The sequence below is a fragment of the Zootoca vivipara genome, chromosome 5 (genome assembly GCF_963506605.1).
Source record: "Zootoca vivipara chromosome 5, rZooViv1.1, whole genome shotgun sequence".
Classification (NCBI taxonomy): domain Eukaryota; kingdom Metazoa; phylum Chordata; class Lepidosauria; order Squamata; family Lacertidae; genus Zootoca; species Zootoca vivipara.
In genome coordinates, this window is record NC_083280.1 from 9,530,917 (window position 1) to 9,555,057 (window position 24,141).

General features: G+C 44.9%; 1 protein-coding gene across 4 annotated transcripts in view; it reads left to right on the forward strand.

Annotated features, from left to right (window-relative positions):
• Positions 1-24,100, forward strand: part of MCF2L2 (MCF.2 cell line derived transforming sequence-like 2) — a 198,808-nt gene extending 174,708 nt beyond the window's left edge. For all 4 annotated transcript variants that reach the window (XM_060274348.1, XM_060274349.1, XM_060274350.1 and 1 more), the window contains exons 27-30: positions 14,063-14,181; positions 15,879-15,991; positions 18,720-18,823; positions 22,024-24,100. In XM_060274348.1, coding sequence (XP_060130331.1) covers positions 14,063-14,181; positions 15,879-15,991; positions 18,720-18,823; positions 22,024-22,124 — 437 coding nt within the window. In that variant the 3' untranslated portion in view covers positions 22,125-24,100. The remainder of the gene's footprint in view (positions 1-14,062; positions 14,182-15,878; positions 15,992-18,719; positions 18,824-22,023) is intronic.
• Positions 24,101-24,141: the final 41 nt, after the last annotated feature.

A 24,141-nucleotide genomic window follows, 5' to 3' on the forward strand; every position in this document is an offset into this window, starting at 1 on the left:
TGGAGAGGTGTGAGCATTTGCAGAAACCCCTGGCTTTAGCGTGGTCTACTGTACAAAGGTAAGAACTACACCCATTGCTCCACCCACTTTTGATTCTGGCTCCGCCCACCCTGGATGGTTGCCAACAAGGGAATGTGGCCTTGATGCTTTAAAGAGTTCCACTCAATGGTCCATAATTCTGTGAGCAGCCTTCGGTGTTTTGTGGACACTAGGGTTTTTTTGTCTTTTTTTTTTTTACTATTCTCTTTTCCCTTACTTTACTGCTGGCTTGTCTTCCTTTTGGAACTGTGTGTTCCCTCCCTCCCCACAAAGCACCTTCCTGCCTTCTCCATTTTGCTCCCAGGTGAAACCTAGCTAGTCAAATCTATCCCTTGCATAACAAGAAGGATGTTTGGCTCAGCTAGTTTGCATCCTTGTTTCCACAGCCACCTTCCCAGCTAGTCACTCGCTGCACAAGCTCACGGCTGGCCAAGCGTTCCAAATTTTTAATCACCTCCCCCTTCCCCCCCCCACAAGCTCTTAACTTTGCTCTCTCCACAAGCTGCAAGGCTGACCCCCTCTGCCCTGCCTCACCTCTCTCTTCCCTCTGCCTCTTTCTCCTAGCTGATTATTCCACCAGCCTTAATCTTGAGCGCTCAGCTCTTGCTAGGAAGCGGTTCACATTGCAAGGTCTTTCCAACCGCAGAGCTCCACCCAAAGGTAAAACCACCGCCACTCGCAGCGCTTGACCGCCAGCCACATGTCTCCCGAGCACGGTGTCCATCCCATAACGTCATCCATCGCACCCTGCAAGGGTGACCGCATCCCATCATAATGTCCTCGTCCGTCGTACCCATCCCCTAGCTTCACCCGGGCTGTGTTCATATGACCTGCTTAAAACACAGTGATGCCATTTCCCCACGCTGTGTTTCAAGCTGCATTTGCATGCTGTTGCACAAAGCAGTATGGCAGGATGCTTTCCCCCCAAGTTGCCCACTTTTCTGTCTGTACCACCAGTGGGTGGAGAAGGTTGTGCAGATGTCTTCATAGGGCTTATGTCTCCAAATCGGATTGAAGCTACCTAGTTTGCAGGGGAATGCATCAAAATGCAATATTTCTCAAGGAACTACAGGGTAGATGTGGATTGTGGCTTCAGAGCAATGGGAACACTCTGGATCCAGAGAGAACAGGGGTGTGTACACAGCCTTTTCTTCTTCTTTTTGATAGCTACCGTGTTTCTCATATTATAAGACATGTCTTATATTTATTTTTTCCTCAAAAAAACACACTATGGCTTATTTTCAAGGGATGTCTTATTTTTTTCCTTCTCCTCCTGCCGCGGCCGGCATTGCTGCTGCGCCTATCACTATGTCTTATTTTCGGGGTATGTCTTATATTCCTTGAATGCTTAAAAATCCTGCTATGGCTTATTTTATGGGTATGTCTTAAAATATGAGAAACAGGGTACTAGGTGGTGTTTTTCAAAGGTACCAGCTCTGGATTTAGGATGGTGCAGGTGGCTGTGAGCCGAGGGGATGCAAAACTGAGAAGATCCAAAATTGAGAAGATCCATTTGGGGGTGCCCATTTTTGGCCTCGCTCAGGGCGCCATATTACGAAGGATTCCCAAATCTGGGGGCACTCCCTGGTTTTACTCACCTGCCTCAGACATACACAATAACTTCGCCTTCTCAATTTCTGTGGAAAGGCTGCTGTTAAAGGCCTGTTAAGAGGAGCGGCAACCCAAGCTTTTAAACGAATTCCCTCCTCTCTCTTTTTTTAGAGCTGGAAAGAGCAACTGAAATGATGGAGGGGCTGGAGCATCTCCCCTATGAGGAAAGTTTACAACTTTTGGGGACATTTTTAGTTAAGAGAAAGAACAAGTAAGAGGAGACACAATAGAGATCTAGGAAACCGTGCATTGGGGGGGGGGAGGGGAGGAAATGAATAGGAAAGAAGTTTTCCTTTGTCTCTCATAACACTATAGCCTAGAGCTGTCCAGCAAAAGTGCTTCTTTACAAAGCATGAAGTTAATTTATGGAATTTGCTCCCTCGAGAGGTAGCGATGTTCACCAACTTGGATGGTTTGAAAAGATGATTAGATGAATTTAGGAGGTGTAAGGCCACCGTGACTGTGAGCCACGATAGTCATGTTCCACCTTCACTGTGTCAGAGGCAATAAGTCTTCGAATACCTACAGCTGGAAATCGCGGACGGAGTGTTATTGTGTTCATTTCAGGTTCTACCTGTGAGCTTCCCACAGGCTCCTGGTGGGTCACTGTGAGAACAGGATACTGGGTCCAGCAGGGCTATTCTTATGTCCTGGAGATGTTCTAGCAATGCTGCAGAAAAAGCCGGAGCAACTGCTATACGAGTAAAGACTAGAGCTTTTGTATTTGATCCACTTGCAAGCCGTACCGTATGTTATATTAGCTGTGTAGCCTAAAGCCCCAATCCAGATTGGGACTCTGGAATGGGGGCAGTGGAGCTCTATGGAAAGGGCCTGGCTCAGGAGCAGAGCATCAGATTTACTTGCAGAAGTTCCCTAGGTTCAATTCCCGGCGTCTCCAGGGAAAACCTCCGCCTGAAAGTCTGGAAAAACATTGCCAATCAGGATGGACAATCCTGATCCCCGGTGGGCCATAGAATCTTAGAACTGTAGAGTTGGAAGGGACCCTGAGGATCATCTAGTCCAACCCCCTGCAGTGCAGGAATCTCCATCCAACTTCTACGAATGGTCTCAGTCAGTATGAAGATAGCTTTCCGCGTTACTAGTCTGTATTGGACCCCCTGTACCTCTAGTTTGCATAAGGAGGGGAAGATCACATTGAGGCAAATGAGAGAGTGTTCCCACCCCCGATGCAAATCACAAATATGCCGGGGGAGGGGGGGCTGATCCAGATTGAGACCCTCCCTCCATCTCCCAGCTACCTAGCTAATCAAACGCGTCATTTTGCCCTAAAAGTGATGGCCCAGCCTCCATGGTGGAATTGCAAGGTGTGCCATTGTGTGAGGTACACAACTTAGGGTCCATCTCATGGGAGATGCAGGATCAGATCTCCCAACATCCTTTTTTTAAAAAAGCCTTAAGAGCACCATTTAAGACTTGTTGTTGTTTAGTCGTTTAGTCGTGTCCGACTCTTCGTGACCCCATGGACCATAGCACGCCAGGCACTCCTGTCTTCCACTGCCTCCCGCAGGTTGGCCAAACTCATGTTCGTAGCTTCGAGAACACTGTCCTCGAAGCACCATGAAGACTTAAGAGCACCATAAGATGGCCTCTTTGGTAGTGGCGCCCGCCCTGTGGAACACCCGCCCATCAGATGTCAAGGAAATAAACAACAATCTGGCGTCTAGAAGGCATTTGAAGGCAGCCCTGTTTAGGGAAGTTTTTAATGACTGATGTTTTAATGTATTTTGAATCTTTTGTTGGAAGCCGCCCAGAGTGGCTGGGGAAACCCAGCCAGATGGTCGGGGTATAAATAAATAAATAAATAAATAAATTCCAACGGGAGGGGACAGGGACAGGCAGGCACACCACAGACATTTGCCTTCCTCTTATATGTAGCTATTATTATCAGCTTTTTCGGTGGGAGAGGGGTTGATTTCTGTCACAAAAAAGTCACGGGGTGGGGTGGGGGGTGGGGAGAGAATTAACCTCCTCTCTCAGACCTCTGATCGAAATGGATTTATTTAGAGATGTGCCGGCTGAGGCCAATGCGAGTTGTAGTCCAGCAACATCCAATACTTTGGCCACCTCATGAGAAGAGAAGAATCCTTGGAAAAGACCCTGATGTTGGGAAAGATTGAGGGCACTAGGAGAAGGGGACAACAGAGGACAAGATGGTTGGACAGTGTTCTCGAAGCTACGAACATGAGTTTGACCAAACTGCGGGAGGCAGTGCAAGACAGGAATGCCTGGCGTGCTATGGTCCATGGGGCCACGAAGAGTCGGACACGACTAAACGACTAAACAACAACAACAACATCCAAAGAGCAACAGGCTGGTGAAGGCAGATTTAGGACACTTTTAGCTGGCTTTTCGTGAAAATAAATTCCAGAGTCAGGAAATAAACTTGTGGCTAGGAGGGCATCGAGAGATCTAAGCAAGGGATCTCCTGTGCTTCAGTGCTTCACTGGTGGTAGTGCTACTCAAGATAAGAACTGAATGCCTGGGCTGCGCTCTGTGGAGCCTTGGGAGGCAAAACATGGTGGGTTGGTGCTGGGAGCTCACTGGACAGTAGATAAATGCAGGGCTCAGTGAAGGAGGATGGAGGGGAGACAGAAATAACTTGGCATACAAATTTTATTTTCAGAACTCTCTCTTGCCAAAAGGCCTGTAATAAACCCCAAGCCAATTTCTATTTGGCCTTTCCAACGTTCCAAACAGATACTAAATCCAGACCACTAGCTATAAACATGCATGGGGAGTGTATTCAAGATCTTGCACAGATACTGGGCTGGCACAATAAATCTTTTTAAGTTGCCAGTAAATATGAATCCTCGCGGCCGTACTGCGAAGATGTTCGTTTGCCGTGCTGCACAAATCCTGCAGTTGATCAGCTTTTTCATGGAGCGTCTGTGAACAAGGCTGCAATCAGGCAACCTGTCATTTAGACAGCAATAAAATACATTTCACCCTGGAGAAGGTGAATTGAGTGCCTGCTTCACCTGCTGTCCGAGTACTAACTATTGATGAGCAATTTCAAGGCACCATTGCTCCCCCTCCTTAGGGGTATTTACCTTTAAACTGGACTTGGATTGGCCAGCCCTTCAAACCGAGAACTGTAAAGTAGGACAAATGGCCATAGAGGATGACATTTCAGTGACACAATAGGTCCTTCACCAGCAGAGATCAGCTAGACTGAGTGGAGGGGTGCCTTTGTATCATCCAAACCACGTCCAGGATTGCTCTGCCCCAACTTCTGGGAAACCACAATAATTAAACTGGCATGAAACAGATACAGACTTTTGCTGATCAAATTGATTGTGAAAAAAAAAAAGCTGCTCACCCTCTAAAGACCCTGCACAGAACTGATTTTGCAGGCTTACTGCTTTCAGGCGTTCATTTTCTCTCACACACATGCATGCACAAATAAATCATTACGAGTTTTCAGTACAGGCTTCTGGCCTGCTAGATTTCCAAACTCACAGCTCAGTGTGTTACAGCATAAAATTTGATAGTATCTTAATGCTCATGAGAAAATGGCTTGTTGAGAAACTTTAGATGTTTGGAGACGCACTGGTGGTAATAACAGGATCAGCTGCAATCGCATTGCATCCGATTCTCTTGTTAGTTTGTGCTTCATCAGCTTTGAAAGGCCAGAAAGCAAACATTCCCGCTGGCAAATTTTGAAACCTGCATGCAACTGTGTAACAACATGTATCAACTTGGCTGTCATGCTCATCTTCATGTATTTTATAGGGCTTCACTCATGTTTAACACAAAGTACTGCCTGCTGTGATCTTTCAAACTGTCCCTGCCTATGCAGCTGGCACCAGTGCTGTTTTCAGAAGTAATCTTTTACCGTGATCGCTACTCCTAGCACTTGTTTACATGGTCACTTATTCTGAGAGATGAACCCAGCTCACTTCGATAGCAAAGCAAGGGCCATATCAGAGTTCGGAGATGGTTGTATGTGTAAAACAGAGCTCCGGATCATTGTGAGCACTCCTGATTCTGGTTGTGAAAAATGAGAGGAATTCAGGATTCAGTGACCTGTTAATGACTTGGTATTGGATGAAATCTGGAACCATTTACCCAAATGGTCCAGATGTTGTTGGGCTACAACTCCCACCATCCACTGACCATGCAGATTGGGAGTCCAACAAAACATCTGGAGAACCTCAGGTTCCCCTTCCCTGCCCTACATGAACTGAAATGCAACTGTCCTACAAAACATGGGCACCTCCAACTTTTGTGAAGCAGTTCTCCAACCCCCCAAAATAGGTATGAAAAGTCATATATGAGGGGAAAAGATGTACGTTAGTGAAAGTTAGAGGTTGTGTTCAAAGTAGCGCTAAGGAGATTGTTCTGTCGGCCCAAGTGTCTCTGCTTGCCTGGTGGAATAATCTCCTCTCTCCTCATAAGAATAGCTGCATCAGGCCAGTGGCCCATCTAGTCCAGCATCCTGTTCTCACAGTAGCCAACCAGATGCCTGTTGGAAACCAGCAAAGCAGAACATAAGCACAATGGCCCTCTCTACCTTCCCGTGGTTCCCAGAAACTGGCATTTGGAAGCATTGCTGCCTCCAATTGGGGAAGCAGAGCAGAGCCATCATGGCTACTTGCTATGAAAGCCCTCTCCTCCTCCTCCTCCTCCATGAATATGTCTTATCTTTTTTAAAAACCATCCAAGTTGATGGTCATCACTGCCTCTTGTCATAGCTGACAAGTCTCCCGCTGAAAAATGCGGGATCAGCAGCGGCGCGGCACCGGAAGTCGCTTCTACGCATGTCCGGACACGTGTAGAAGTGACTTCCCGTGCTGCTCTGCCCAATTTCCGGTGCCCAGACATGGGCAGAGTGGCACCCGAAATGGAGCCTCCCTGGCAGGTAGGAAATCTGGGGGATTTCCAGGATTTTTTTTCTATAACAGCGGGAAACGGATTAAAATCCGGGGGGTTCCTGCGAAAAACGGGAGACTTGGCAGCTATGCCTCTTGTAAGAGCGAATTTCATAGCATGACTATGTGCTGGGCGAAGAAGTACTTTTAAAAATCTGTCCTAAATCTTTCAACGTGGATATCTATGAGTTCTAGTGTTTCGAGAGAGGGAGCAAACCTTTTTCTCTATCTGCTTTCTCCACGCCAGGCATAATTCCCCCACCATGCAGTGTCCTCCCAACCCTCTGGAACAGATTTGGGGAGGGGGTGCAGGGCACATGCAGGGTTAGGAGAGGGACAAGTCCCTTTGGGAAAACAGGAGTCATTCCACTTGCTCCCACCTGCTGAAATATTTAGTTGAATATGACCCAATGTGTGTATAAAAGCCTTGTATTCAGGAATAATGCTTGCAAAACTGCGAATATCAAGACAACGTTGCAAACAAAAATGTATATATTAGGAGAAATGCACACAAAACTGCACTCAAACTGAAGATTGGAAAAATTAGAAAAGGAAGGAAAGCAAAACGGACAGATTAATAAGTCATCTCCGTACACACAGTGTGTGCCAGTAATTGCGCGTGAAAACGGTGGTTTCTATTATCCTGCCTAGTGGATAGGAATTTACACACCCACCCACCCACTTTAGCACCTCATTAGAAATCTCAGGAAATGAAAGAGTTGCAACATTTGGCAGGACAGCACAGCTGATCAGTTTACCAAATGACCACAGGCAAACGGTGGTGGTACGTTACCACTTGGTAGCTACAGGGGATCAGTGTATCTGGTCATTAATAGGCCATTGATGACCTCCTGCATCCCTGCGTGGCAAACCAGGGGGTGGGGTTAGAACCCCCAGGGACTCCTTGGCCACATAGACAATGCATGTATTTATCACAGTTCTGTTCAGGGCTTGTTGTATTGTTTGCTGCAGTTTTCCATGGAAACAAGCTACCTTTCTCCAGCCTTCTCCCAGTTGCTGTTGTTGTTCTCCTCCTCCTTCCTCGTTTCCTTGCTTGCTTGCTCACTTCTAACCCTTCCCTGACCTGACTCTATCTGTCCTCCCAGATCCAGAATCTAAAGAGAGAGATGTAACCCGCCGCTTTTCCCTAGCTTCCTCCATCAGCACCACAACTAACACATCTGCTCTAACCAAAGGTACAGTCCCATTAACACTTTGCCGCCTTCCTTCCTCTGCCGACGTTGGTACAAATGCGGTGGCGATTGGAAACCCTTGCAAGCCTGAGCCTGCGGTGTGCTTTGCAAGGCAAAGAGTAGAAAGGGTCGGGTGCACAACCCACTCCAAACATTGTGCGCTATGGAGGGATGCGAAGCAAGTCAGAATGGTTCAGTCTCTGGGTGCAACCAGACAGGCATAATTCAAAGCCTGCCTGGTGCAGAAATGCACTCAACTGTGCTTCTGAGAGAAGGGCTATCGTCTCACCTGGACTGAGCTCTTTGCAAAAAATAAAAAAGCTCTTCTGGTTTGGAGCAGAAAGTGAATGTGAACACTGTTGATTGGTCAGCTCTTGTGTCAATAATGAAGTGGCCCTCCTTTCAGAATAGGGCTTTGCTCAGCACTGATTGGCTGTCTCCTGAGTCCATACGCCCACTTGTAACTGTGCTTCAAAGGGGGGTGGGAGGGAGATAATAATAATGGTAATGATAACAATAATAGAGAGGGGGGCAAAGGTTATGTTCTTTTGCTTCTCGCTATGGAATGCTGTTTGGCTATTGCAGCATATCAGATGTTATTTTGGGGTGGATTTCCATAAAGTTATTTAAAGATAGAAAATGGTGGTTCCGTGTATGTGACATCAACACTGAACAAACCTGAGTGGGTAAAAAATAATATTACGGCGGAGGAAATGTAACTTGAGTTCTTCTCCAAATCATAGCAGACACTTGCTGGGTTGTTGCCTATGGTCAGAATGATTTGTAGTCGTGCTCAGATAGGTGTATAGTTTTCATGTTAACTCAAACTCATCTCTGTGGGCATCATATATGCATTAGGAGTGGTAATACAAGTCCGTTATTGGGGGGTGGGGCTCTCTGCTTTCGTTCAGAATTGCAGTTATTATTATTATTATTTTAAAAAGCAAGGTATTTGGTGCTTTTGTTGCAAATCACAAGTATGTTCCTCCCCAATCTCGATAAGCTGACTTTAAAAAAATATTATGATTGCATTTTATGCTAAGATAAGCTAACCATTGCCCTCCGCTGCAAATCCTGTTCCTTTCCATGCCGAGAGAGCAAGGCAAAGTTCTAACTATATTTCGATTCTTGTTATCTGCAAACTTCACACAGGTCCCCTTGTTCCTGCAGTTAAAGTCAAGAGGCATGAAATTAAAAGCGATCCAACTCCTCTGGGTTTCGAAGGTATTTGATGCATGGACCATTTTGGTGACAGTCCCTTGATTATCCTTCATGGAATGCCTATTCTTTCATCATCACTGGCATATGACATATGAGAGAGTTTGTAAGGACTCGCGAGTCAGCATATCAGCCCATTTCCTGGTTTTGGAAGACCATGAATCATCCTTTCCTGTACGCATATGTCTGGCCTGCCTGCCAAGTTCCAGTTAGGGCATATTGGAGGCTGAAACGAAGAGAATCAGAAAGCCAACTCGACACACTCTCTTCCCTCTCAGACACGCAATGCTTCCGATGACTATTGGGATGTTTAATAATAATAATAATAATAATAATAATAATAATAATAATAATAATTTATTTATACCCCACCCATCTGGCTGGGTTTTCCCAGACACTCTGGGCAGCTTCCAGCAGATATTAAAATGATTCATCCAGTATTAAAAACTTCCCTAAACAGGGCTGCTTTCAGATGCCTTCAGATGTTTCCCACGAACCACAGGATTGCAGGGTTAAACCACTGTTTTCCATTTCCCTTCTTATGGAGAGTGAGTGCAAAAGCTCAAGAGACCCAGATGTACATTTTATTTTAAAACTGGCCCCTTTCAGTACTATATATTCACAAGGGTCACAATCCTGCTAAAAGGTACTCATAGCATCATTGGTGAAAACAACAGCTGTGGGCTTGGCACAGTCCATTTACGTCTGCGGCCATTTCTTCATTGCTTCATCAGTTTCTTCTGTTCCATTCTTTCTCTCTTGAAAGCATGTCCCACAATTGTCTCGTGAGTTTGCTGTTGGCCATGTTTAGGTGGTTCCTGTGTCCTTTGCTGCATGCTAGACCTCTTTTTCACCTCAACCTTCTTTCCTTTATTAAACGACTCTAAAATGAGCATCGCTCTTGTATCCATGGTACTCTGCATGCACCCTCCATCACGTAATATCGATGAATGGTCTCCTCGTATACTTGGCCTACCCCTTTTATGCCAGGGGAGATAATGAGAGGCAAAAGCAGTGGGCACCCTTCTTTCAGCGCATGGGTAATTAATGCAGACCTGAGATGAGGAATCTGGACTACCATTCCCATCAGCCCCAGGCCAGGGATGATGGGAGTTGTAGTTAACCTCTGGAGGACCAAAGGTTCCACACCCCTATCCAGGCCAAACTGGGTTAAAGTTTTCTGTTCCCTTGGGAAAGAGGGGTGGGGTTCTCCCATTGCATTGGGCTAATGTCATGGGCAGCCAGGCACCCACTGTGATGTTTTAGGCAAATCTGGGGCACCCTCTTTTCTTTCTGGGCAAAGGCAGGCACATCATATTATGAATGGTGGAGGTAACTTGCAAGTGCTGTTACTGCCATCTAAACCCAGGCAATTTTTGTTTCTGTCCTGTGGCAAGCTCTGAAGAGACCTTTCTGAACCAGGGAAAGGCTGGGTGTGGTGAGCTCTGACTGGTTAGCGCCAGTGATACCATCAACACCCACTGCAGCAGTCTTGCAAGCGATGTTTAAATGCTTGCAATTTTGTTTTAATTGGGCAAAGAATGAATGTATCTATGAGCAGATACACACGTCCCACCTTTAAAAATGCAAATTAAAAGGTGTGCGGGCTTATCTGATGCACGGCTGGTTCTCCTTGCCGTGAGAACCAGCTTGCCAATCAGGTTTGTTGGTGAGGTATTCCTGAAGCACAAGTTGCAAAATCAGGTTCACACCATCAATGAAGAACCTGGTAGGAAGTTGCCTCACAGTGAGTCAGACCGTTGGTCCATCTAGCTCAGTAATGTCTACACAGACTGACAGTGGCTCTTCCACGTTTTCAGGCAGGGGTCTCTCTCTGAATCCTACCTGGAGATGCCGAAGATTAAACTCTGGACCTTCTGCCTCTCAGCTATGGCCCATTCTTGTTGTGCTCATCCTTCGAACGCTGCATCTGCCTTCATCCTCAGCAGCAAAATCCTGCATATGTCTAGTCAGAGTAAATGTGTATGAGTGCAGGCCTTTACAGGAGAGCTGGTCCTAATTTCAGGTTACTCCAAAGGGACAATCTTACGTACATAGCATCGACAGCATTACTAGCAAGGAAAATCTTCTGGGTGGGGTTGCATGTTCGGCCTGACATTTTTGAGATCACAACTAGCACCAAACAAACAAACAAACAAACAAACAAACAAACAAACAAACAAACAAACAAACAAACACACCCTACTTCCTGTCACAGATGCCTTTGAATGCAACCTCTTGGCTCAAGTTAAATGCAGTGCTGTTCGCTCTACGAGGCCAGTCCCTAGATCTGCTTCGCAGACAGGTAAATAGGAATCAAAATGTGTGTTGAGATGCAATGCCAGTGCTGCTCAGAGCATATCTGAAGACAAAGGGCTCTACTAGTATGTACTGTCTGGGGTTTTCCTGTGCATAGCTCTGCCAAAATGAATGGGAGCCTGTTGCTAAATGAATGGGAGCTTACACAGTCTAGCATGGTGCCCAGCCCAAGCATTTTACTGAGGCTTCCTGCTGTGTTGTGCCTAAAATGTTAAAAAAAATAAAATACTTGCTTCCAGCTGAGAGTGGAATTCTTTGTTCCATCCTCATTAGTTTTATTTTGCTTCCGCTTATCCTTTGTTCACCCTTGTACATCCCTCTTTCTGCTCCCTTTCCCCCCTTGTTGTTGTCTTGAGAGAAAATGGGGATGAAATCTACACACATCTGAATGTAGGTTTTAAATCGCCTCACCCCCTCCATACCTAACCAGTCACAGCATCCCACAGGAGAGGGGACTCGGCAGGTACCATCCTATAACGACGTGCGCTTATTACATTGTCAGATTTGAGCCATTAGTGTGGCTTCACCTACCCTGTGGAACTACCCACCACTGCATATCAGAGAGGCACCTTCTCTGATGTTTTTCTAGCACCTGCCGAAGATGCTCATCTTTCATCAAGCTTTGTAAAATATCCGCCTCGTCTTTCTTTCCTGGATAAAGGTTGATTTTATGCATGCGCTGCCATCATTAAACATTGTTTTTCTATATGCAGTTGTTTTAACTGTTTTTTAATATATGTAACTGTTTTATATACAGCAGGCCCAAAACTTGTACTGTACGCTGTTTACTTACATGATATCAGCCTTGTGCACTTCATAGGAAAATAAAGAAATAAACAGAAAGAGGACAGGAGACTGGGGGGTGGGGGACCCATCAGAAGCGGCTATGCCTGATAAGCGAGGTGGAGGATTTTAAAACTCTTTCTGCAGCAGGAAAACCCAGTGCGGAAAGAGCTTTTTAAGCACTCTGCCTTGCTTACCAGCCTCTAGGAACGTTGAGTGAGGCTTAGTGTGCACAAATGTGTGAGTGATTCGGGGGGAGAGGGGGGTATTCTTGACTTTGTGCAATTTTGCCTTTGTGTGCAGACCCCCAGAACATAATCCCCTGGTGAGTTTCAGGCCTACTGTATGTTATTGCAAATTGCTTTCAGGTGCCTTATAGGAAGCAATTTATAAATGACGTTGAATGATGCTGATGCTGGTGTCTTCTTCAGAGGAGGGAGCTATAGAGTACAGGCTGGTCCTTCTTCTTTTTTACAACTAATCCAGAGTGTGACCCTGGCTGTCAGTTTCATCCTCTGTAGCATCAGTGTTGCCAGGGGTGGACTTCGGTAATCTGTGCGAGGTCAAAATTTGGTGCCCCCAAATGGATCTTCTCCCACTAAATTTTGCACCCCTAAATTTGATGCTGGTGTTGCTACTGCAGAACTCTGCAGGGAGGAGGGTAGAAGCAAAATTAGAATTATGAGGCTCTGCTTATCATGGGCTCTGGCGCCACCTACTGGTGGGCTCCCTGCTTTCCACCCCATCAGCCACCATTGGTTAAGACAGTATGCTCCTCATGATGCTAGCTAAATTATCATGACAACGAACTTTCATGATTTGCTCTGCTGGAAAAATGTAAATCCACAGGGCTGAGTCTTACCAAGCTTGGAAAGCAGCATATCGTTTGATCCTGAAACGCTGTGAGACAGATTTTAGAGGTGTATGTTGAAATTCAGATTTTGAAGGCAAGTTCCCACTCGCTTTTTAGGTGGGGTGTTGTTGTTTTGAACTGAATTGTTTTAAGCATCTGCACCACTCCAGTCAGTTCCACAACTTAGCTTTCCTTCTCCGAGGGCCAAATTTCACACGCTGCTCCTGTCAGGATGGGGAGCGGGGAGAGAGAAATCTGATTCAGTGCTCATTTAAGGGCAAAATTACCTAAGTCATACGTTCCCCCCAAAATGCATGAACCAAAACTCAATACATGAGCCTCTGAATTCACACTTCTCCAAACTTCACAGCACAGTTCTTCAGCTAAATAAAGTATATACTAGGGTAAAATGTGTGTAAAATGCATATAATAGTGAAAAGAACATACAAAAATATTAGTGAGTTTTTTTTAAAAAGTGTGTATATTAGGAGGGGTTGGCACTAAAATGCTGAACGATATCCATGATGGCTTTAAATAAAATGTCACAAACTGATATGGAAATGTGCAGCCCTGGTTTGGGAGTTGGCGGTTCGCTATGCTTGCCATAGTTCTTATTTGTCAGGATCAGATGAGATTTTAACAGGGAGCTTCTCGAGATGAGCTACTTGAGGCTAGCGAGTGGAAGCAATGCATTATAATGCTGAATGCCCAGGCCTCACCATTGTGCATCACTTCCAATAACCCTTTGCATCCACTTGACGTGGCTTGGCTTCCCTTGCAGGTTAGTTTTGAAGCTGTGCTGATGCTCCAAGCGAGCTTCTTGGAGGAAGGGATGTGATGCAGATGCAATAAATTAACCTCTTTGAGTGGGTCTCCTCCAGTAGAGAGCTGCTCATTTGTTTTTTTAAAAAAGGCTGGATTTTCACGCTGTGGAGTGCCATCAATTTTCTACCGTGTTTTCCAAAAATAAGACACCGTCTTATATTTATTTTTTCCTCAAAAAAACACAAGGTGGCTTATTTTCAGGGGATGTCTTATTTTTTTTATTAAGTATGGTACAGTTTAACTGCCTATCACTATGGCTTATTTCGGGGTATGGCTTATTTTCGGAGTATGCCAGCTGCTGATGCCAAGCGCTCTCCTTCTTTGCAAAGGTTGGCCCAGCAGGCAGATGCCGTCACTTGATACGTTTGAGGATTTTGAAGCCATCCCATCCAGCGCTGAGGAACTCTCCAACTCTTCAGATATGGAGGAAGAAAGCCAACCTAACAATGTAGGTAACACCTTCCAGAGCTTCGTAATGCTGTCATTAAGCTTACCTAAAGCTGAGCGTAAATGCAGCAGGAGATGCAGTTTTGCATTCCCCAAAACTATGGGAATGTTTCAGAAGAAGACAAGGGGCGGTATCCAAGTAGCCCTTGTAAACATCCTATCAGTGCAAGGATTCCTGATTGCACAAGGAAACATTTGCGCCCCCCTAAATCTGTTCTAGAGATTCCCCAACCATCTAGAGCAGGCATAGGCAACCTTGGCCCTCCAGATGTTTTGGGACTACAACTCCCATGATCTATAGCTAATAGGACCAGTGTTCAGGGATTATGAGAATTGTAGTCCCAAAACATCTGGAGGGCTGAGGTTGCCTATGCCTGATCTAGAGATTTGGGGAGGGCATGGGGCACATGAGGGGTGGGGGGAATTCCTGCCTTGCAAACAGAAATCCTTATACCAATGGGGCATGTTAGTTGAATACCACCCATGGCATTGGGTTGGGTGGGTACCAGCAATATTTGGCTATCAACTTGTGCAGTTTTCTTAAATCCTCCCTATAGTTGTTGTTGTCGTTTCTCAGGCTGGGCAGTAGGTGAGGACATAATTTGGGTTCTGTCTGTCTAATTACTTTGATTTATAACTTGCTCCACATTGAGGGATCAGCGTGGGGACAAGCTTTGCATGTTCTGCAGCTGCACCACACAAGTGGAGAAATACTAAAGTTAGCATTCAGCACCCTCAGGTCCTCTGACTCTTGTTAGTTAAAAACCCACAATGTTTCTAATCTACAAGGCCTAGGTCAACTTTTTCTGACCTGGTGCCCTCCAGATCTTTTAGACTACAATTCCTATCAGCCACAGCCCACATGGCCCAGTTCTTATACAGTGTCTGCCACCCAGCAATAACCTTTTTGCCTACCAAAGCATTGGCCCCACTCTGTTGGACAAAGCTCCCTTGCTTTTGTTTGTGCCACTGTATCTGGTTTTAATCTGGTTTTGGGAAGAAAGAAAGAAAGAAAGAAAGAAAGGAAGAAAGGAAGAAAGAAAGAAAGAAAGAAAGAAAGAAAGAAAGAGAAAGAGAAATCATGATGGTTTGGTATTTTGCTTTGAGCACTTCGTGTTTTTGTGAAAGCAGTTCAGGATTTTAAAAATAAATTGGTAAGGTTTCAAAGATGAACTTTACAGTGCAGTCCTATATTTAGAGGTAAACCCCACCCAGTGCAGTGGGGCTTCTCTCCAAGCAATTGTAAATAGGGTTGCATGTGGGCTTTTAATGTGAAAAAGACTACGGACATGCTTTTTAAAAACAGTCAAAGCAAATGTTTTGTGTGGCCCAGTCCCTTGCACACCCCATACCTTTAAAGCACATTTAGAGCACACTCACCCCCCCAAAAAAAAGAACCAGAGGAACTGTAGTTTACCCCTCATGTAACTACAATTCACAGCACACCAAACCAACTGCAGTTCTCAGGAGTCTTCGGAGAGATGGGCTTTGAATGTATGCTGTGCGCACAGAACATTAGGAAAATTAGAGTGTTTGAAAAAACCACAGCAAGTGCTCCTTTTCTGGATACGTTTGTCATTCTGAATGTCTGAAATGCATCCCTTGGGCCTTGTAGTAGACTATATTCCTGTCTTATCTCTGCCCATAAACTTTCCTTCGGCAATAACAGCACATACCGCCTTGTTTCATTTGTTTTAGGCATCCAACCTTTACCGGGTAGAAGGCAGTTTTGACACTTGTTTCCCAGATTCTCTCACTCTAGAGGATGGAGATTTAGTGCAGTTTATACAGGAAGGCGAGGATGGACAATGGTAAGTATAGTTGCCAGAGAGAATGGCTACAGGGTACCATTTTCCAGTTGTTAGTTGAGTATTGAAACAAACCCTGATAAACAACAGCCAGAAGAGAATAGGGTGTGTCAATTTTTATGTGAACTCCATTAGTCCACAAGCTAGGTTTGCTTTTAGTATTATTATTTGCTGTAGAGATAAATTTATGTTGGGTGAGTTCAGAAACATACCCATAAAGCTTAGGGCAAGACTCTCCTCTCTTTCTCCCAACATGTGTTGAAAGCAATTTTTCTCAGTCCAGCATCCTCCAGCTGTTTTGGACAACAATTTCCATCAGTTGATAAATTTCCGTGAGGGCTTTTTTTTTTAATAAAAGAAAAAAGAAAAAACTTCTGCAAACTGATACAGAAAGGTGGAGACCTGAACTTATGATGGGAAGAGCGAAAAACAGAGAGAAGTTGAAATGGACAGATTCATCCATTCCTAGTGCCTGCATAGAGTTCCCCAGGACACCCCTTGCCTCTGCTCTCAACAAGCAAATCAGTCAAAATGAAACATAGTTCTCTTATGTGAAACAGCTTTTCCATGTGGGGAAAGCACAGGATTTGAATGAAAGAGATAGGAGCATTGTGGAAAAGGCTGTACAGTGGAACCTTGGTTCTCAAACGGCTTAGTTGATTAACAAATCAGCTCCTGAAAGCTGAAAATCCGGAAGTAAGTGTTCTGGTTTTTGAATGTTTTTCGGAAGCTGAACATCCAATGTGACTGTCAGTTATTGTTTCCGGAGTGCCTGCACCACGCCTTGGTTTACGAACATTTCTGGAGTCGAACGAACTTCTGGAACAGATTAAGTTTGAGAACCAAGGTTCCACTGTATATTCCTTTTCCCCAGATGTTGTTGCTGTTGATGATGATGATAATTTGTTATTTCTACCTTGCCCATCTGGCTGGGTTTCCTCAGAGGACTCAAGATACACAAATTCCTCCAGAAACAAACTGGTGAAGGAAGAACAATTAGGAAAAGGGGATGGGAGGAGACCTTCCTTTTATGTTCTTAACAAGGTTGTGTTTTTTTTTAATGATGATTTTAAAATTTATTGTAACCCCCTGGGAGGTTTTACTACAATCAAGGGGTATATATATTTAGTTTAATAAATGTCAAGGATAATTTCTTTCCTCCCCCAACCCCACAAACTGGCATCGCACGCTCTTTGCAAAAGCAGACAGGTGGGTTTCACAATGCGGATTTGAGACCCAAAGGCATGCCTCCAAGCAGTACAATGCAAAGCCAGGTCAGTGTTGTGAGGATAAACATGTACTGTGCTGCTATGCAACATCACCCTGTTTGCATACATTGCCATGTATCCTTTATGCAGTCTGTAAGACCCTACAGTGCTACACCTGCCCTAGAAACGAGCAGCAATTTTCTATGGGTGTCAGGCCTTCACATGGATTGCATCACCTGATAGCATCCAAGGGAAGAAAAACAGTTGAGTGTGCATGTACTCCCATTTTCAACCCATTTCCTTCCTTTGCCCAGGGCGGATGCATTTTAGTTTAGCTGCCAGTTAGCTTGTGTTTTGTGTTCGTGGCCCCTTGGGTTTTCAACCTAGCGGGAGCAGAAATGGAAACAGGAGGGCATTTCACACTTCATAGTTTTAGGTGTGCATAGGGCACACTTCTGAATGTTACGTGTGTGTATAATAAAAACCGTGTAGAGACATGTAGCAGATTCGAGTTGACCAATAAATGTGTTAGCCTGTTGAAGTTTAAAATATATGGATAGCGTTTTTGGAGCTCTAGACAGGCTATAGTTCCATGCCGAATATATACTTGGCAGCAAACTGTCTCACACTTTTGCTGCTGCATTGTGTGTAAAGTGGGCTTTACGGTTCTTTCCAGCAACTGGTTTTACTGTTGGGGTGCTGAGCCAATAAATCTTCTTGCCTTGCTTTCTCCACATCTCTCCTTCGTTGGCAAACTGACCACTGGGGACATACGGTGGAATCTGACATTGTACTAAGTCTCCCATTCAATCGTCGCAAATATATATCTTCTTGGCACAAGATAACATTGTCCCCCTCCCCTCTGCCAGTGCACCCTTTAAAACTGTTCTAGAGGTTTTCCCTACCCTCTGGAGCACGTTTGGTGAGGGCACGAGGTCCACTTGGGGAAGAAAGGAAAATCCATTTGCAAAAATGGAAATCCTTGCACTAATGAGATGTGGAGGTTGAATACCACCCACTGGGTAACAGGCAACTTATCTCAGAGTGCTGGATATGGCAAAAGGGTGTCTAGAAGTTGATCCCCTACCCCTGGGGTCCTCAACATGATACCTCCCTTTGTGCTTACCAAGCCTCACTGCCCCTTCCAATCTTATTTAGAATTGAGGGGTTTGGGCTTTTTCTTTCTGGTTGAGTGTGGAGTTGCGACGAGTGTTGCTTGCTCCCCCCCCCAATTAAAAAAAAAAGTATATGCACAAGCCCTCCAATTATTTTCACGGAGAATTCTTGATAGGGGGTTGTGAAAACAAACTTGCAAAAATGTCACAATTGGGGGCATGCCTCCAAATGCATGAAAAACAGCTGATCAGATTTGCCCTGTTTTTGTCCTCCCAATGCCTCTCTGTAACAAGCTTCTTTGTCCAAATCCGGGGATATTGTAGGAATTTCCTTGGAGGCTACAGCAATAGCGGCATTACTGAGGGGGAAAAAGATGGTGATTCTATATATTTCCTTTGAACGATCAGGTTAGTGAAGAAGTTGGTTTCTGAGAAAACGGACTGGGTCCCTTCCAGTCTGCTGCAGCCAGCAGATGGCGACACCAGCAACATTCACAATATCAGCAATGCAGGTAACCAACATTCCACAGTGTTTTGAAAGCTCTGTGCTGTTCCCTTTCTTAACAATCAGTGCTATTAACTCTGAACACTCTTGTGCAGTAGGAAATTGCAGGAGAGCTTTAAGAGCTCTGTTCAGGGGCGTACCCAGGATCAAAACCAGGGGGGGGGGCAAGCCATGGCCATGTGACATTTCAGCACGGAAAAGGTGAATGAAACCAAAATTTTAAGAAAATTATATATAATTATAGCAGAGGAGGATTAAAATGCATTGGGGTTGACCCCCTCTTCCCCTTGCGTTTCCCCACCCACCCACCACCGTGGTCTCCTGCTTCAGTCTCCCAGATTTTTAACAGCTTCCCAGCTTTGTTCCACCCAGCCTTCTACCACCGCAGTATTTTAATTTTTTTTTTAAAAAAAAAAAAGACAAAGGGGGGGGGAAGGGTGAGGGAAAAGGCTCCCCTCTCAAAAACAGTCAGACAAGCAGGTTTCAATTTAAAGGCAGGCCAACCAGCAGTCAAACAACTGTGACAAAAGTGGGAGTGGGGGGGTGAGAAGTGGGGTAGGTTAGGATGATAAGGAGGAGATGAGTAAAGGGGGGGATTTGGTGTATAAAATGAAGAGGGGAGTCTATGTATTAAAAGTGGGAGATGGGGTGATAATAGTGTTGTAGAAATGTTGATATTGGGGGAGGGGGAAGGGGGATTTTTAAAAAAATGAAGTTAAAAAGTAAAAGTAATAATAATAATAAAGGTAAGAAAAAATGTGGGAAGAAAAAATTTAAACGGTAAAAAGTATAGCTAAAGGGGAGAAGAAAGAGATGAGGAGGGATGGGAAATAAAGTGGTAATAATACTAAAAATATTGGTTAAAATTTTTAAATTATCTATAGAAAGGAAAATGCATGAGGTTTTCACTAGCAGTTGCTGCACTTGTGATATTATTATAATTTGTATAATAAATTTCTATATATTTAATACTAATATATGTTATTGTGGAAACTAAACACATAAATTTACTATTGTACTGTGAAATTGTCCTGTGTGAAGAGTTCTAGAAAAACAGCCAGGCCACTGGCCAATTCTCCTTTAAACCAAAGCAAAACATCAAAATAATAAGTATTTAAGTTAAAGCAAAATTAAATTTGAAAACACAACAATGTTGTCAAATGTAACACAAGCCACTCAGGTCAATGATAAAGCAAGCTACGGAAAGCAATTTTTGCAAGCACGGGAACTAAGATAGATAGATAGATAGATAAATAAATAAATAAATAAATAAATAAATAAAGGAACTCAGCAGTACCAAATGAGAAGTAAATGAGAAGCTATTATTGTTGTAGACACAGGATCTTCAGGGGATAAAGTAACAATGTGGCCCTGATAGACCTTAAGTACCCAGCAAAGAGATAACAATGTGGCCAGCTAAGTACCCCGCAGAAAAAAACCCAATTCCCAGCCAAGAACTACAGGTAACCAAGGAGTAATTAAGATATGCAGGGCAATCAAGCAGTACTGGGATGCTTGGAACCTTGAATCGGCTTAAAACCAAAACAAAATAGTTTTGTCAACTTGCATTACGCCAATCAGATTTAAAGTCGCTGTTTTAATTCCCAATAAAGATGCTTCAAGGTTAGGGAAAAACCAAAATCAACTTAAACTCTAATAACAACTTAAAAATGAATCGCCAGTTCTGAATATGTGCACAGTTGTTTAAAAGTTGTAGGAATCCAAAAATTAAAGGAGGCTGAAATACTAGCATCAACCCCCCCCCCCATCAATGACGCAGAGGAGAGGGCAGCTGCGGGCAAGGAATCCCCCAAAGCAGGGAATCCCCCAGACTCAAACAGCCGATTTTAAAACAATGGGCAAAGCAGGGAAAACCCACTAAACACGAAAGTAGCAGACTTAGGGAGGGGGGGGCAGCTGGATTGAAGGAGGGGTACTGCGGAGATCCCTTGAGATAAAAGAGGCGGGGAGGCAGCAATCAGCAGCACAGAGCAATTAATGCGAGCCCAAAAGACCTTCACAGAAAGAAGCGTGAACAGTCAAACAGTTAGCCCCCCTCCCCCATGCTCAGCTGTGCTCACCCAGGCTTCTCCCCCCAGCCACACCCGCAGAGAGGAGACGATGCAGATCCGATGTGGTGCAGCAAAGAGGGTTTGAATGCTGCCGCGCAGGCCAAAATGTAGTCAAACCCCACCCCCCAGCCGGCCCTATTGGCCAGCAGGGATAGGCTGGAGCAGGGGGCCGAAAGGAGGGGAGGGGGAGGGGAGGTCACGCAACTCCTCCCCACCGGCCTCTGCTCTTTTTACAGTGGAAAAAAGTGCGCGCTCAGAGGCTGTTTTATACCAATTTTTTATATGCCTCCCCCCCTTTGTAGCTTCTAGGGAGGGGCAGCGGCCCCCACTTGCCCCGCGGTGGGTACGCCCTTGGCTCTGTTTCCTAGCTAGGAGAGAGAACTATAGTCTTCTGGTTTTGTTTGTTCAGGCATGGCCAAACTTGGCCCTCCAGCTGTTTTGGGACTACAATTCCCATCATCCCTGACCACTGGTCCTGTTAGCTAGGGATGATGGGAGTTGTAGTCCCAAAACAACTGGAGGGCCAAAAGTTTGGCCATGCCTGTGTTTGTTTATTGGATTTCTTACCCACTCTTTACCATAAAGTTCCAAGATGGGTTATAGCAATAGAAAAGTAAATCAGCTAAATCAGAAAAATTGAGTGGATGCTTTAAAAAAACACCCAGGTTGTTGTTTTATGCATAGAAAGCTAACTAAATAAATATTATAAAAGAAAAAGAAAAAAGCAAACAACAACAATCAGGTGTCAAAGGGCAGGATAAAAAGCTGTGTCTTCAACATATGCAGCAAAAGCGCTGAAGGTGCTAGTCTAGACACACCTCTTTGGGAAGGAAATTCCACAGCTTAGAGGCTGCCTCAGAGAATGCCCTTTTCTGAGCCACCACCTCCTGAACCTCTGGGGGCAGTGGCAATACCAAGAGGGAAATGAGGAGGTGTTAATCAGAAAATGCAGAATCTAGAACTTCGATTCAGCTGCAGATGAGGTCTGAGATGGTTGCTGTGGCATTCTCTTTCATGAAACTTGGGATCCATTTGGTGGGTGGAAAATCGTTCTGCAAATATGCACACACCACGCTCAGCCAGCATCTCTGCAAGAGAGTTCCTCATTACCAATAGAGATGCATTCCTCTTTCAGATGTCTACAGTGGTTCCTGCAGCACAGCACCCACAAATTCAGAAATGAAGGAGAGTGAGCTGACAAGAAGCTTAACAGCTGAACAGAAAGCTGGGAGTTGAACACACCTTGACGCATTTCCTCAGGACTCCATCTTCTTCTCTACTTACTGGTGGACGCTGGACCAAATCGCCTTTCCCACAAGTTCTGAACTTAAGAATTCTGTGAAATTTCATCAGCATGGAATACATTTTTTAAAAACCTCAACAACTTGCTAATCTAGGAAATATGGAGGATAATAGAAACTTCAGAGGTATCTTAGAACTTGACAAATGAAACGACAGTATGCTTTTTTTATACTGCATTTTTGGAACCATTGAAAAGGGTGTTGCCTAAATTAGGCTGACAGCATTGAAGGGTCACCATGCCTTCAGCTTCGTGGCTACGTTGGTTAAATACTGGATTATTTAAAGAAAGGTCTGCAGATTCCACGGGCGATATTCTGTTGCAGCGGCCATCTCAAATTCCTCCATCCATTCAGATCAGCTGCTCATCCTCTCCTCAAGGCTTGATTTCCTCAAGACAATCATGGTCGGCAAGAACAACAGAAATAGGTTGGGTGAAGAAAATACCGTTCCTGAACCTGAGCCAACTAGGACGCCTTTGCACAACAGCAAAGGACGCCGCCTGCTTTGAGATACGATCTTCTGTGCTTTGAGTGGTGGCTGGGGAAAGATGGGCATCTTGGGACGAGTTAGGCAAAAGCAAGGAACAGTGACTGTGAAGGCAGTTTGGGGGTTTGTCTGTCGTTTCAAGAGGGTGCCTTTGTTTCCCCCAGTTTGTGATTGAGGGAACATATCCTCTGCATTTGGTGCTGACATTTCTGTCTGATGCTGCCGTTCAGGGCTCCACACTTCATTTTGGGACATTGTCATATGCTGAGCTCTTGAACAGGATACACACACACACCCCAGCAAAAAAATTAAGGCTTCCCCCATGTGATGTCCTCTACTTGTTTAGGTGCTTGCAAATGGACCTACGGCTGATGAGAATGTGTGGTCATCTTAAAGGTCTGTTGCCATGCCATCTTATTTCAAGGAAGACTGTACCATCCCTCTGCTGCGATGGACAATGTCACAACCCCCCACCACCACCACCACCGCTTTCAAATCCCTGAGACAGAAGGCACTTCCAGAAATATATAAAGGTGTTTTTGCATGAAGGCATATTGATGGTGATTGGGAAGTGTAGGTCCCACAAAGCTGCTATAGTAGTGTGATGTTTGAAATGAATTTTGATCTAGGAATAGGGCTACTTGATGGATGCTGTATGTACGGCTGGTAAACTGAGAAAAATATAAAGTCACCTCCACTTGGCATCTGGTCAGTCCCCCCCCCCCCATGCAGCTGCACCACATGATCAGCGATCTCTGGCAATGGTGCAAAGCAGGGGGGGGGGATGTGATTCTTGTGTTGTTGGACTCCAGCTCCCATCACCCTCAACCAGTGTGCGCCGCGATTGGTGGGACTTGTAATCCAACAATATCTGTAGGGCCGTGTGTTACCCATTGCTGGTGCTAAGGGTGCTGGGATGCAACTCTCAGACTGCATGCTGCTTGATTGACCCACCCCATCAACTGCTTGTGCAGTTGGTCAGGCTCTGGCTGTGCTGTGGGAGAGCAGCCCAGAATTTATGTGAGTGTTACACCGACAGGAGGGCTTTGCAGAAAGGCTTCTTTGCGTTGCAGTACTGTGGCTGAAATTTTAGGCCATTTCCACAGAAAATTCCTCAGCAGAATAATTCCAATTTAAAGTGTCTGTTCTGCTCCCACCTCTCGGCAATTTTTAGTATGCAGATTCAATATCTGATATGCAGCGCTCAACCAGTGGAAGTGGTACACTCCAGCACACTTTTTTTAAAAAAATCAGAAACAAGGATGGAGGAGCAAAATAGCCTCCTGCTGGTGAGAGCTGGCATGGCTTTGGATAATGTGCAATTCGGCCACCTTTGGATTTCCTTGCATGTAAACACAAGCCTAAAGTTGACACAGTTAAGAGCTAAAACAAAAAATAAAAAAATCCTTCCAGTAGCACCTTAGAGACCAACTAGGTTTGTCATAGGTATGAGCTTTCGTGTGCA